At 44.3% G+C, this 12,475-nt stretch overlaps 1 protein-coding gene across 7 annotated transcripts in view; it reads left to right on the top strand.

The window, feature by feature from the left end:
- SZT2 (SZT2 subunit of KICSTOR complex) overlaps positions 1–12,475 on the top strand; it is a 1,033,029-nt gene that overhangs the window by 480,965 nt on the left and 539,589 nt on the right. For all 7 annotated transcript variants that reach the window (XM_086953216.1, XM_086953214.1, XM_086953218.1 and 4 more), the window contains 2 exons: positions 5,075–5,138; positions 5,750–5,935. In XM_086953216.1, coding sequence (XP_086809342.1) covers positions 5,075–5,138; positions 5,750–5,935 — 250 coding nt within the window. The remainder of the gene's footprint in view (positions 1–5,074; positions 5,139–5,749; positions 5,936–12,475) is intronic.

The raw sequence follows: 12,475 nt of genomic DNA, 5'->3' as shown, positions 1-12,475 counted from the left end.
GCATCACCCAGGTTTTCAGGAACACTTCTCCAGCTTTCAATCTGATGTGGGCAAGATGCTGAGCAGCATCCGATCTAGCACTTGGGTCACTGCACCCTCGAGCCACTAGAAGAGGCAAACCTCACCTGTTTCCTGTCACCTCCACAAGGCATGCTATGATTTATTAAAATCAAAGGAGTGGTAACATCCTTGGTTGGGAGGGGTGGACTTTTATTTATTTTAACAGACTCTCACCTATTCATTTCTATGTGGCATGCTTTCTTACTGAGTCAGTGACTGCTAAACTAAAGCATATACCGGACAGGCTCAAACCCACTCTTGGAGGGAACACTTTGATATAATGAAGGAACACATTACTTGGATCTTGAAACAATGGGAAAGATAAAATGCCTCCGAATATCCCCTCTATGAGATAATTTACTCTATGGGCTCCGAGGAACAGGTTAAAAGAGCACAAGGGTGACTGTATATGGAGAACCAATGTCTCCTACATCCATGGGTCAACATGTATAAGCTGCTAGCTGCTAGTTAATGCCTAAAGAGTTCTCTTTAATCCTGTCTGGTTTGTGCAACTGTAGCCCTGCCTTTATCTGCTGGTTTCATTATTTATTTATTTGTTTATTTATTTATTTGACAAGTTTTATATAGCGCTGGTATGCACCCTCGGTCTATAAAGAGACCAATGCTGCTTTCTCAGCATGGGACATGTTTCCCTGATGAACCTGAAGACAATCCAGGACCACAAAGCCAAGCTGTATGTCACTGAACACTGCTGGAAGTACACCTAAAGTCTGCTTCCATTCAAAGTCAAGGATTCTGACCTATTGCCGCTCTTGTGGCAAGTCCCACAACAGATCTTCATCTCTGTCCAACTGAGAGGTGAATAGTCTCGACCTTGTCGTAAGCCTCGCATGAGTTCCGTTCCTAGGTGCCTGGCTCCCATTCATTCAAGACAGTACTATCCTACTGGTTTTGGTGATGAGGTGGAGGGTGGGGAAAAGTTTGTCCCACAATATGATTGCAATTTCTATGTGGACATACAAGGCCTGGATACTTTCCATTATGCGGGGCTAGTTCCTCCGAACACTCCCAGAGTTTGGTCAACGGAAGAGTCTGCTTCCTTCACCATGGTGATTGGAAGGACAGCAGAAGTTCTAGACTAAGTCTTTACTTCAACTGAAGGCAGTATTAACGTCCTCACTGAGGTGTTGCATCCCAGAAAATCCTAATCAGAACCTCTGCTACCATTTAATGAAGTCTTAACTGACACACTTGTGGGCACTTGGTCCAAATGCTGCTTTTGCCCATCAGTAAACGAACAAGCAGCACGTTGTTATAAGCCTGCTGCTGGTGACTCCTGCCTTTCTCGCACAGCATCCTACTCCAGAGAGCCATGTGGTGCAAGCCTCAGCAGCAGAGTTACCCTAGTTACTTTCCATTAACCCAGTAGGACAGAAAGTCAAGGAGAATGGAGGAATTTCGGAAGAGGATGTTTTCCTTGGCTAGCCTCAGTCAGCACCAGCTGCTTGCTGGGACGATACTCCCATGCATTATGGAGTTCAGTTTTTAAAATGTTACTTGAAGTCCCGGATGAATTGAGAGCCAATCTGGCACATACAATTTAGGATGGCGTAGGTATGGCCAAATACATTATCAGGAATGGACTCAGCAGACTATTTGGGCGGTGTGGTTGGCCCAAGCGTGATACTCCAGTGCCACATGTAGAGCCATGGGCTTTTGGGATGATGCTCAATCATCACTTTTGAATATGCAATAGGTCTTGCTTCTTTGACAAGAATGTCAACTCCACCCTTGAGTGCTTTACGGAAGGCTAAGCAACTGCATGCTCCCTTGGTTTTTACACACCCGCAAAGCTGTATCCACTACAATTCCACCTTTTTCAAGGCATCACTAGGATCTTCAACGTAAGGCAACATCAAGGCCCACCACCCCAACAACAGATACCCCAGTCCTTCTTCTGTTAGGGTAGGGGATCTCTCCAACAGGGGCAACAAACTTGCCGGACATCAGTCACTCTGGCAGCAGTCTCCAATTAGCTTTAGTTTCACTTTAGCGGCACACGACCTCCCGGAGGCAGGATCACTCATTTTCTTCATGGGTGGCCAGCAATAATGTGTAACAGGTTAGTCCTGGGGTTGGTCCATAGTAGCTGTGCCCGGCCGTTCATTTCTAGCCTGCCACATCAGAGTGGCTTTCCGAGGACCACTTGTCCATTTTGCTGCAGAAATCGAGGCTGTTTTGGAAAAAGTTGTCCTAGAGAAGGTTTTGACTTCAGTAGTTGGTACTGGGTGTTCTACTTGTTCTAAGTGCTCATGTAGGGTGGAGTTCTTCACTCTATTTTAAATCTTCAACCCCTCAGATTTTTCTATGGAATGACACATTCAAGCTGCTTGTACTGGCCCTTGTTCTCCCTGCCCTGGGCCCAGGAGACTGGATTGTGGCTTTGAACCTGCAGGATGCCTTTTTTCCATGTTCATGTCCTGCTGGTTCGCAGACTCTGTTTCTTGGTGGGCCACAATAATTTTCAGTTTGCCCTGTTCGTTTTTGGCCTCACCAATACCCTTCAGCTGCTCATGAAAGTGATGACAGTGGTTGCAACGTATCTTCAGTGGTCCGGGGTACCACTCTTCCCACGTGTTTTCCACTGCCTGTTGAAGCTGGGCTCGCCACAATCCATTTTAGACCACCTCCAGATGACAGTGAACCTCCTAACATTATTGGGGTTCACCATCAATGACTCCCCTTCGTCTGAGCCATCCTGGGTACTGTGCATTTTCGAATATTCTGGGGCCTCAAGTCCAGGACGTTTGGGCTTTAATCCCACTGTTTCAGCCTCAGTCCTGGGTCTCAGTGAAGATTGCTCTGAGACTTCTAGAAGTATTGGCCTCCTGAATCCTGCTCGTCAATCATGCCAAATGACGTTCCAAATGACATATGCAGACTCTGCAGTGGGATCTGAATTCTCAGTGGGAACAGCACCAAGGGAACCTGTTGGACTCTATCCAGATTTTGTCCATGAAGGGTTGGAGAGGTGGAGATCAGAGAACTCTGGTCTCTGGTGGAGGCTTGCCTACACATCAGCCTGCTGGAGTTGTGGGCTATTTGTTTGATGTTGAAGGCCTTTCTGCCTTCCATCATGGGGAGGCTGGTTCAGGTCCACACAGACAACACCACCGCCATGTGGTAATGCAACAAGCAAGGTGAAGTGGGGTCCTGGACTCTGTCCCAGAGGCCCTGCGCCTCTGGACCTGGCTGAATTGTCAGGGAATCACGCTGATTGTACAGCACCTGGCAGCACTTTTAAGCACCTAAGTAATCAAACTCAGCCAGTGATACCTAGGGGATCACGAATGGCAACTACACCCAGAGGTGGCTCCGTGTGTCCTCCAATGGGGAGAGACCTGGCTTGATCTCTTCATCATCACAGAGAAACCCCAATGCCAACACTTCTGCGTGTTGGACTTTCCAAGAAGTCTTTCTTTCATAGACTCATCCCACCTATGTTGGAGTTCAGGTTTCCTAAATGCCTTCCCGCCACTACTTTTCCTGTCAGAGTTCTTAAGATCATGAATGATGGGGCCCAAGTCATCGTAGTGGCCCGGCGTTCGGACAGAAGAGTGTTGTATCCAGAACTTCTGATCATGAGCATCTGTCCATTGATCAGGCTGATGCTTCGACAGGATCTTCTGTCACAGTAACAAAGCAGTGCCTCGCACCCAGGCCTGCTCAATCTATTCTACCATGCATTGAGAATAAGCAGGAGCAGTTGACAGCATTTAATCTAACTTCCAAAGTAATGGGGTTCTCTCTAAAGGCCAGGCGTCATCCTATGAAATACGTTTTTTCCAGAAGCTGGGACAAGTTTGTGCTTTGGTGTGACACTTGTAACATGACGCATATTCTCCCCCCTAAACCTTCTGTGATGCCACAGTGGTATCTTAACCTGCTTCTTATTTTTTTTGTGCATACTCCCTTGGAGACCTTACCTAACTGTTCCCTAATGTGTTGCCCTGAAGACTATTTTTTTAAATGCATGAGTGAGCTCTGTCAGTCCAACTGCCTTTCAGACAAGCCGGTTGTGGGGAACAAAGTCGAAAAAAGTGACTTTTCTCCAGAAGGTTGTTGCATCTTTTTATGTCAGCCAATTCGTCACTCATCAGATGTTGTTCTCCCCTTATCACCCCTCGAAAGAGGAGGAAAGACTCCATCTTTTGAACCCCAAAAGAGCACTATGCTTTTATATCTATTGTACCAAAGATGATCATCTCTTTGTGAGGTTTTCTGGGGGCAAAGAAAATAAAAGCTGAACAGAAACAGACTTAGTTCAGGTGGGGTAGTCCTCCATTAAGATCTGCTACACAATAATAAAGAACCAGCTTCTGTTACGACTGAGGACCCATTCACACAGGGACATGGCTGCGACCACATGTTGAAAGGCGGCAAGCCAGGTCTGACGGGAAGGACATGTTGGCCATTCTGTGTGCCAGTCATTCTCCAGACCCACTATCTGGGGAGGTACTGATTTGGTATCCATTTTAATGGTGAGGAATCTGCAGTTAGAAATATCCATCAGAAGAGCAACTTACTTGCTTTAAGTAATGCTCTTTCTGGTGGGTGCTCTATCTAAGCGCAGATTCCTCACTGCCCTCCCTGTGATGGCCTCTTTTCCATCTAAAAAGGCTCCAAAGAAGAGACCTGCATACTGGCACAATTGGTTATCTTTTGGATCTGTGTCTTAGGGTGCTGACACTATCCAGAAAGAAGCTGACATACGTGCGCTTTTTCACGCCTGTATACAACTCCAGTTGTCACTTACAGAGCAGAGTTGACACGCAGCCACACACCACCTTTCGGCATGCAGGTGCTATGCTGAAAAGTCTTCTTTATCCAGTGTGGCGCCTGGGGATATTCTAAAGAGTGTTGCAGAATAGGCTGGTAATTTCAGGACTGTCTTTAGCATCCAATTTAACCCTGGAAGCACAAACAATGCAGAGAACAACAGTTCAGTTGGTACCTTTGCTCATCTAATTGTTGTGTTTTCTCTCTTTCTCAGGCTCTGTGCTTTATCCAAACTTCCAGTTGTGCACAGACAGGCCATTGAAGCCACAATGAGTGAGGTAAGTGCTTCTCCGAATAAAATGTCCTGGTGCATTGTGTGTTATGTAGAATTACGTAAGAGGTGCACAAAGTGGGGAATGAAGTAAGTATGGTACTTACAGGTAAGAGGCATGGGCTGCAGGAGAGCAATGTACCAACAAGTATGTCTGATAATTACCTAAATTTGTACATAGACACTGAAGACGGTAAATAGCACTGACAGCGTGAAGTTAGCCAGGAAAATTAGTGACCAAAATATGCTGTAACCAAACGAAGGATCGCTGTTTTAGTCTCACTACGGAAACAAAGTCAATTTTTAGACATTCTCTTTCCTGAAACTAGTAACTCTGGGCTTCATACTAGGAGTCAATATAGGTCCTTTGGGAAGTGTGGTGTTAACGGATGCCAGTTGCCAACACTGCCTCACCTCTCTGAAGAATGCCTGTAGGCCAAAGGTTGAGGGCATACTGGTACAGAGTGAATTCACAGCTCAGTCCAACCCCTGAGCCCTCCTCTGCAGAGTATAATAGTGAGAAGGGGAAGAACAACCCCTGCTGGTAGAGATTTCAAGAGTCTAGGCCTGAATTTGCTGCCATCCCTAACCGATTTTCCGCACATGTCTGTTCTCCAGATCCGCTGGCTCCTGGAGGATGAAATCGTCTCTGCTCTTCGTTATTCAAGAATCATCGATGCTGCTGTTCTACGCAAAGTGGCGAATCACGTGTCCAACTCCCAAGGCCGGTCCTGCTGTCACAGCGAGGTTGTCCGACTGCAGTTTGTATTTGGATCCGAACACTCCCTGGAGAAGTTCAAAGAGGTAACATGCAGCCTACATCATGACATGACAGAGCACCAGTAGTTTGAGACTACCACAGAAACATACATTAAGGGAGTTTAGCACCAACCCAGGAGAAACAGAGAGGGGAAATAAGCACAGTCACCAAACATGATCTGGAAACAAGATGAGCCCCCCACCTCACACTAGAGAACAGAGAGGGGAGTTGATAAGTAACATGGGAAGTAAACCGTACTGACTTAGGTCACAAGTGAAGAGAGGTGGACTAGGATGATCAGCACCGACTAGTGATAACTGCATGGGTCTGGAAGTCGTGGGGGGATCAAAATAATCATAAGCGCGGGGGGACACCGGTGGTGTTAACCATGCGCTCTATAAATGGCTAAACTAAACTGGATGCCTTCTGTTTGAGCCAGCGTTGGCCAGAGGAGAGGAGAGGAGACCGCACCACAGATCCCCTCTACATTATGTTCACCAGATATTTCACTGCGGGCACAGTTTTTTCTTTAAAGTGGGAATGGAAGAGCAATAACAACATACACAAGCAGATCTTTCTATAATAATCAGCAATCAATGAGTGTCTAAACAGCAGTTTTTTTCTTACAGGCCTGTTCTGATGGTAGAAAGTGCATGTAATAAGACAAAGACATTACATCTTGCTTATAATAAGTTTATACAAATGAGTTGTAACATCATTGTGCAGCTGCCGGGTTTGAGGGCTATCCTCGTCTCCCCATCCACACCAGCAAAAGGATGTGAAGAGCCCTGTTGCATCTTTTCGCTGCAGTACTTCTAACTCACTAGCTGTAACACTGGTGCTTATAAGCACATGGTGAACTGCTCATATCTCGTACTGCTGCTGCAATCCATGATTGATTGTGGTCTTGGCATCGAAGCTTTTAGATGCTATTGTTAATTCCACGGCTAACACCAAGACTGCAGACAGAATACCAGAGGCCGAACTGTCTGCTGATGTTACATTGTTACATTGATAAAAGTGACTTTGTAGAAGGCTGTTCTGTTACTTAAGATCTGCTGTGTTACGAAATCAAAAAAAAAAAAATATATATACATATATATATATATATATATATATATATATATATATATATATATATATATATATATATATATATATATCTTTATTTAGATATAACACATATATCTTTAAAAGAAGGTTACAAAATTCACATTGTATATCAATTAATAAGATAAAAACAAGGAGAAATAAAAACATGGTCAGTTAAACAGCCGTTATAAAAGCAGAGGTTGTCCTCTCTTAAGCCTCCTTAAATAAAATAAAAGAAAAAGAATAGAACACAGGGTGGTAATTGGAATATTGTGCAGGGAAAAAGTCTTCTCTTCAACCCTTTTATGTTACACTCTGCATCGATGGTATCCTGCATATGGAAAGCAACCGACATTCCTGAGGCTACTGATATTTCAATTCAACCTCCCTAAAGATTGGAATAAGTTATGGGGTGTATTGGATGATTAAGAGAAGTGGGAGGGACACTTTAACTTTTGTTTGCTGTGTTGATCTTAATGGTGGCTGGAAAGAGCTTAAGGTATTAAATAGATGAAAAGGCCTTGGGAGTCTTGTGAAAAGAAAGATGATCACAGTGGCCCAGGCTAACAGAAAGACCGTTTCAGTATATGGACAAGCTTATCAGCAAGTATGGCCTCACCCCAGAAAATTACTGGCATAAAGTTTGGGGACAGTCAGAAGCTACCCCGTCATTTCTGGGTGGATTGTGTGGATTTCTTTGCATGGCACTGGATGGCTGGGTGGAGGTCAGGGATGTGAAAGATTACCTGTGACTATAATTTGGTGACAAGAAAGCACATGTTTAGTCTTTGTTTTACAGAGCTGCGCCAACACCTGATTGATGGCAAACTCACTGAACCCAGGGAGCCTGCTAAGGAGGCAGACCTTTGGCTCAGCACCAGGGTCAATAAGAAGGTACCTGGGAGTGACCCCAAGAAGGGTGGTTCGGGTGTTTAGATTCCTCCCCTGTAAAGTGAGGAGGTTAAAAGTGACCCAGACAAGTCCCAGAGTCAGGTGGAGGGGGGAGGCCTGCGGGGAGGGGGGCAGGGGAGGGGGCTTCTGCTGGTGGGTTGTGACCCTCAGCGCCTACCCCACTACTTTGACCTAACTAGGACACAAGCATAGGGACTCTGTCTGTCCTAAGACACCACCCCCTGGTGGGAGCTGTACAGGTGTGGCTAATGTGGTTCGGGTTAACCCCTTGCGGCAGGAATTCCGCCCCTTTGGGGCACATTCCGATCGCAGGCGTGGTCATGACGGCTTGGAGCCGTCATCAGCACACGAGCTTTGTGTGCCATGACAGCTCCCAGCCGTCATCAGCATCGAAGGGGTTAAGTCAACCCTAGGGAGCTGGGAGGTAGATTCAGAGAGTGAACTGGTGACCCCTGAGAGGGGGAGCCACCACTTCCACCAAATGAAAAGTGATTTGGGTCCCTGTCACTGCATTGAGTAACTGGCGCTAGCCAGACCATGGTAGTAGAAAGGCTGGTTTCTCCAGAGCAGCACACTGGCCTGCCATGTGAAGTAACAAGGGCAGGACTTTTTCCACCCCATGGACCCAGTATCCTTTGAGTGGTGTGTGGAGGTGACCCAGCAGAAGGTTCTTGTTAGTCCAATGATGCCCTATATGCCTGTATTCTGGGGAATGAGTTGCCCCTGTGTTAGGAGGCCTGGATGGGCGACTGCCCAGAGAGTACTGGCAGTTCAGTTTTCTGGGGGTACTACTCATCAGCAGGTGATACCGGAGCCCAGATTGACGGGCAGGGTGAGGGAGGACGCACCCAACCCGTCTTCATCCTCTGGATAGAGACTGATAAGGCAGTCTGAGCAAAGCACCCCTGAGCTGGTGGGTGGTAAAGTGGGAGTAGGATGCCTAACACCGTGGGCTATTGCCCTCACCCTCCCAACCCCCCTGTTCCCCCTTCGTCCATGTTCTCTCGCCTAAGCCAGGAAGCCCATCAGGGTATTGAATAGTCTACCCTGGCTTCTGGCTGAAGGGGAGGTTATACAGGACTGTGCCCCAGGGTCATCACCGAACATTTTGCCTTCACCCTGTGTCTGCTGAACCCTTTATTGTTGGCTTTTAGGACTCTGCTTGTGCTTTATTCTTTACACATGGCGGAATTGACATACATCCTATTAGTTTATTTAATTTAACACTAAGTCCTTAGTATAGTGGTACTACATGTACTCAGGCCCATACATTAAATATTACTAGTGGGCCTGCAGCACTCATTGCACCACCCACTTAAGTAGCCCTTAAAAATATGTCTCCAGCTTGCCATTGCACCATTTGAGTGAGGTTTAATATGCCATTTTGACCTGTCAAAAGAAACCTTTTGCCAGGTGTAGGAAAGTGGGTTTCTGTTGCAGTAACCCCCCTTTTTCCCCAGACTTCTGATGCACTTGGACTGAGTGTGCACTGGGTCTCTGCCAATCAGGTACCCAGTTCCTATGTTCTTTCCCTAAACTGTACAATTGTTTCCACAATTGGCACATCACTGGGCCACCTATAAGTAAATGGTACCAGTGGTACCAAGGACCTTGTGACCTGAGAGGGTGCCGTGGGGTTCAGTGGCGTAACAGTACCTGTTGGCCCCCCTCCAGCAAAGTACATGGAGGGGGCCCCCGACCCACCTCCTGCCACTTTACCCCACTGCCCAAACAAAAAAAATTTCTATTTTTAATTGAGACCTCCAACATTTAATGAAATGTCTCTATATTGCCTTGCTCAAAGTTCGAATGAGAAAGTGAGAAACACTCTTAACATATTAGCTACGCCATTTGTAACATTGTCAAAAGCAGATTCTTTTTCTGAGACAGCAATCGGAATAATGCCAAGGAACTGGTCTATTGTCTCAGGGACTGCTTTTGCTGAAGATTCAAAGAACAACTACATAGGGTCTGAATTAGAATTGACATTGATTGAAAATAACTTAAAACTTTGAAGGACAAACCCAAACCTGCAATTTCACGGACTCGACAGCCAATATACACGAGTAGTACACAAGATTTAACTTGGTATCCTGCCAGCTCCAAGAGAAATAAACTGGTGCGAACTATCTGCATGCCACACATTTCTGTCTGTCAGGGGTTGTGTATGATAATAACCCCTCTATAGTATTTCAAATGAACTGAGGGAGCAATTTCAATGTCTCCTATCAAGGCTTTATTAGTAAGCAGGACAAAAACAGGCAGGCAAGAGGCTAAGGATGGGAACTGCTTGGATGCTTCAGAACATTGATGCATATGTTGGTCTATATTTATCATTTCTGTAGTTTAAGCAATGCTAATTACATGATTTAAGGTGCATATATTATAAACAAGTGCAAGCAACACCATAAATAACACATCATGTAGGATTAAAAACAAACCATATCAGCAAGTACCCAATGACAGAATCTATACTAACTGTAGCTGGTGCGAAGAAAAAAGTACAAATACTTTCGAAGTGCATAATAAAACAATCCGCAATCCAGCAATATACAAAACTCAAGCGTGTTTTGTAAAACAATCCCCTGTTCTTCTTGCATCAAGTAAAAAAAAACTTTCAAAGTGCATGATAAAAGCAAGTCCAGCAGGATGCAGAAATAAAGCCAGGTTGGACAAACAATTCCCCCGTTAGTTTGTGCATGAAGGCGCAATTATTTCAAAGTGACTGGTCAAACAATAAGCACAGCTGCATACAAAAATCAAACCAGTTTAGTCAAACTAAAGCCCTTTGGTAGGTGCATGAAGGTGCAATTATTTCACAGTGACATTTTTAACAAGTACAGCAAGCATCAGCATACAAAAATCTCTGTACTGTACCCTTCCCAGGCACATGGACATCTAGCGCAGAAGCACTACTATATATATATGTATATATATATATATATATATATATATATATATATATATATATATATATATATATATATATATATATATATATATATATATATATATATATATATATATACACAAATCTTTAAGGAAGGAAGACAAATTCATTTGAACATTTAAGGCATTTCATGATAATAGGTTTCGAAAACCTCTCCCTGAAACCATAATAGTATAGGCAAATAGCTTGATGCTCTTCTCTTCAAGTCTGAAGGTGAGCAATTTAGGTAACACTTCTGTTTCTATATTATCTCCTCTTACTTTGTCAATTTTGAGTTTCTTCCTGCTAAGAAAGATTCACAGTAAGTGAGCACTAATATTTCTCTTCAAGATAAAAATATTTTGTAATTTCTTTTGAATGCTAAAGTGGTATTTCTCACTATGGTTATAAAAGCAGAACATGCAGCAGTCATGGGTCATCGGATAGGCACTCAGAGGAAGCCAATTTATGGTGTCACCAAAAATGGTGCAGAGAAAATGAATGGGTTTAAGTCAAAGGAAACAGGAGACCCCAACATGCATCTGGTTCCAAGGTTACATTGGTTTTATGTGTGAAATAATAGACCTGCTGTGACTCGTGCCTGAATAACCAGTCAGCCATGGCAAGAGCGTTTGTGGTGTTCACTGTGGTTTCCCTGTCCACAGAGACGTTTTAAGGCATGGGCAAAGTGGGCTGTGGCCCAGGGCCCCAGCCTATTTTAGGGTGCCCCCGGTAATGCTGGCTCTGTTCTGCAGAGAGTCTTGCACTGATAGCCTTGAGTGATTCAAAAACAGATTATTTTGAATGCAGTTTTCCTTTAATATATTTTTAATGTGGATAAGGTATGCAAGTCTATTACACACGTTTTGCAGGGAGTGTTTCATGCAAAATCCATAAATAGTTTGTTTTAGATTTCACTAGGACCTCACAGATGAGAAATGGGAGGGTGTCCGATTATTTGCAGTAATATTCGTGATCTGCTGCTGTTCCAGTTTTGAAAACATGCATCATTATCCCTGAATATTAGATGCAACCAGATTTACAATTTGGACTAGTGTACCTGTGCACTGCCAGTGACCTGGCCAAAAAGGGCATGAAAGACCTATAACTAAATCATAAATTCAAAGCTGTTCCGAACATGGCCCCCCAAAATTCTTAAGATGTCTCTGGGCCTTAATCATTGGTGTGGCGCTTGGCCTATTTCCTGCAAGCAAAAGAGGGCCATGAATTCGCTGATGTCTAAGAGCAAGACCTTCTGAAGTAGCTACATTTCACATGCACCACACACTTGCGTCAAGGACAAGTGCTTTATGCTGGATTGTACCTACTATTCTCACATGCAAAGTTTAATTTAGCATTACACCACTCTAACTTTATTTCTTTGGTGCAGACTTAACTTTAAAGATAGAGGTACAGAGGTTATACAAATAAATAAACACTGAGAAGTGGTTGAAAGGAAGACAGAGAATGCATAGCTTTAGAAACCAAGGTGACTACGAGTAAACTACATTTTCACAAAGACGTGCAGACACACTGTCGAGTTTGACTTCCAGCTGAACATGTTTTGACTGTTTTTGTTTCTATTTCTTTACTGAATCCAGTTTGTAAAGTGATAAACAGCTCCATCCCCATATTTAATTATTTCTTACCT

This window comes from Lissotriton vulgaris, chromosome 1_2 (assembly GCF_964263255.1).
Source record: "Lissotriton vulgaris chromosome 1_2, aLisVul1.2, whole genome shotgun sequence".
NCBI lineage: Eukaryota > Metazoa > Chordata > Amphibia > Caudata > Salamandridae > Lissotriton > Lissotriton vulgaris.
Note: the sequence above shows the minus strand (reverse complement) of the source record. Positions and strands in the feature narration are given on the sequence as shown.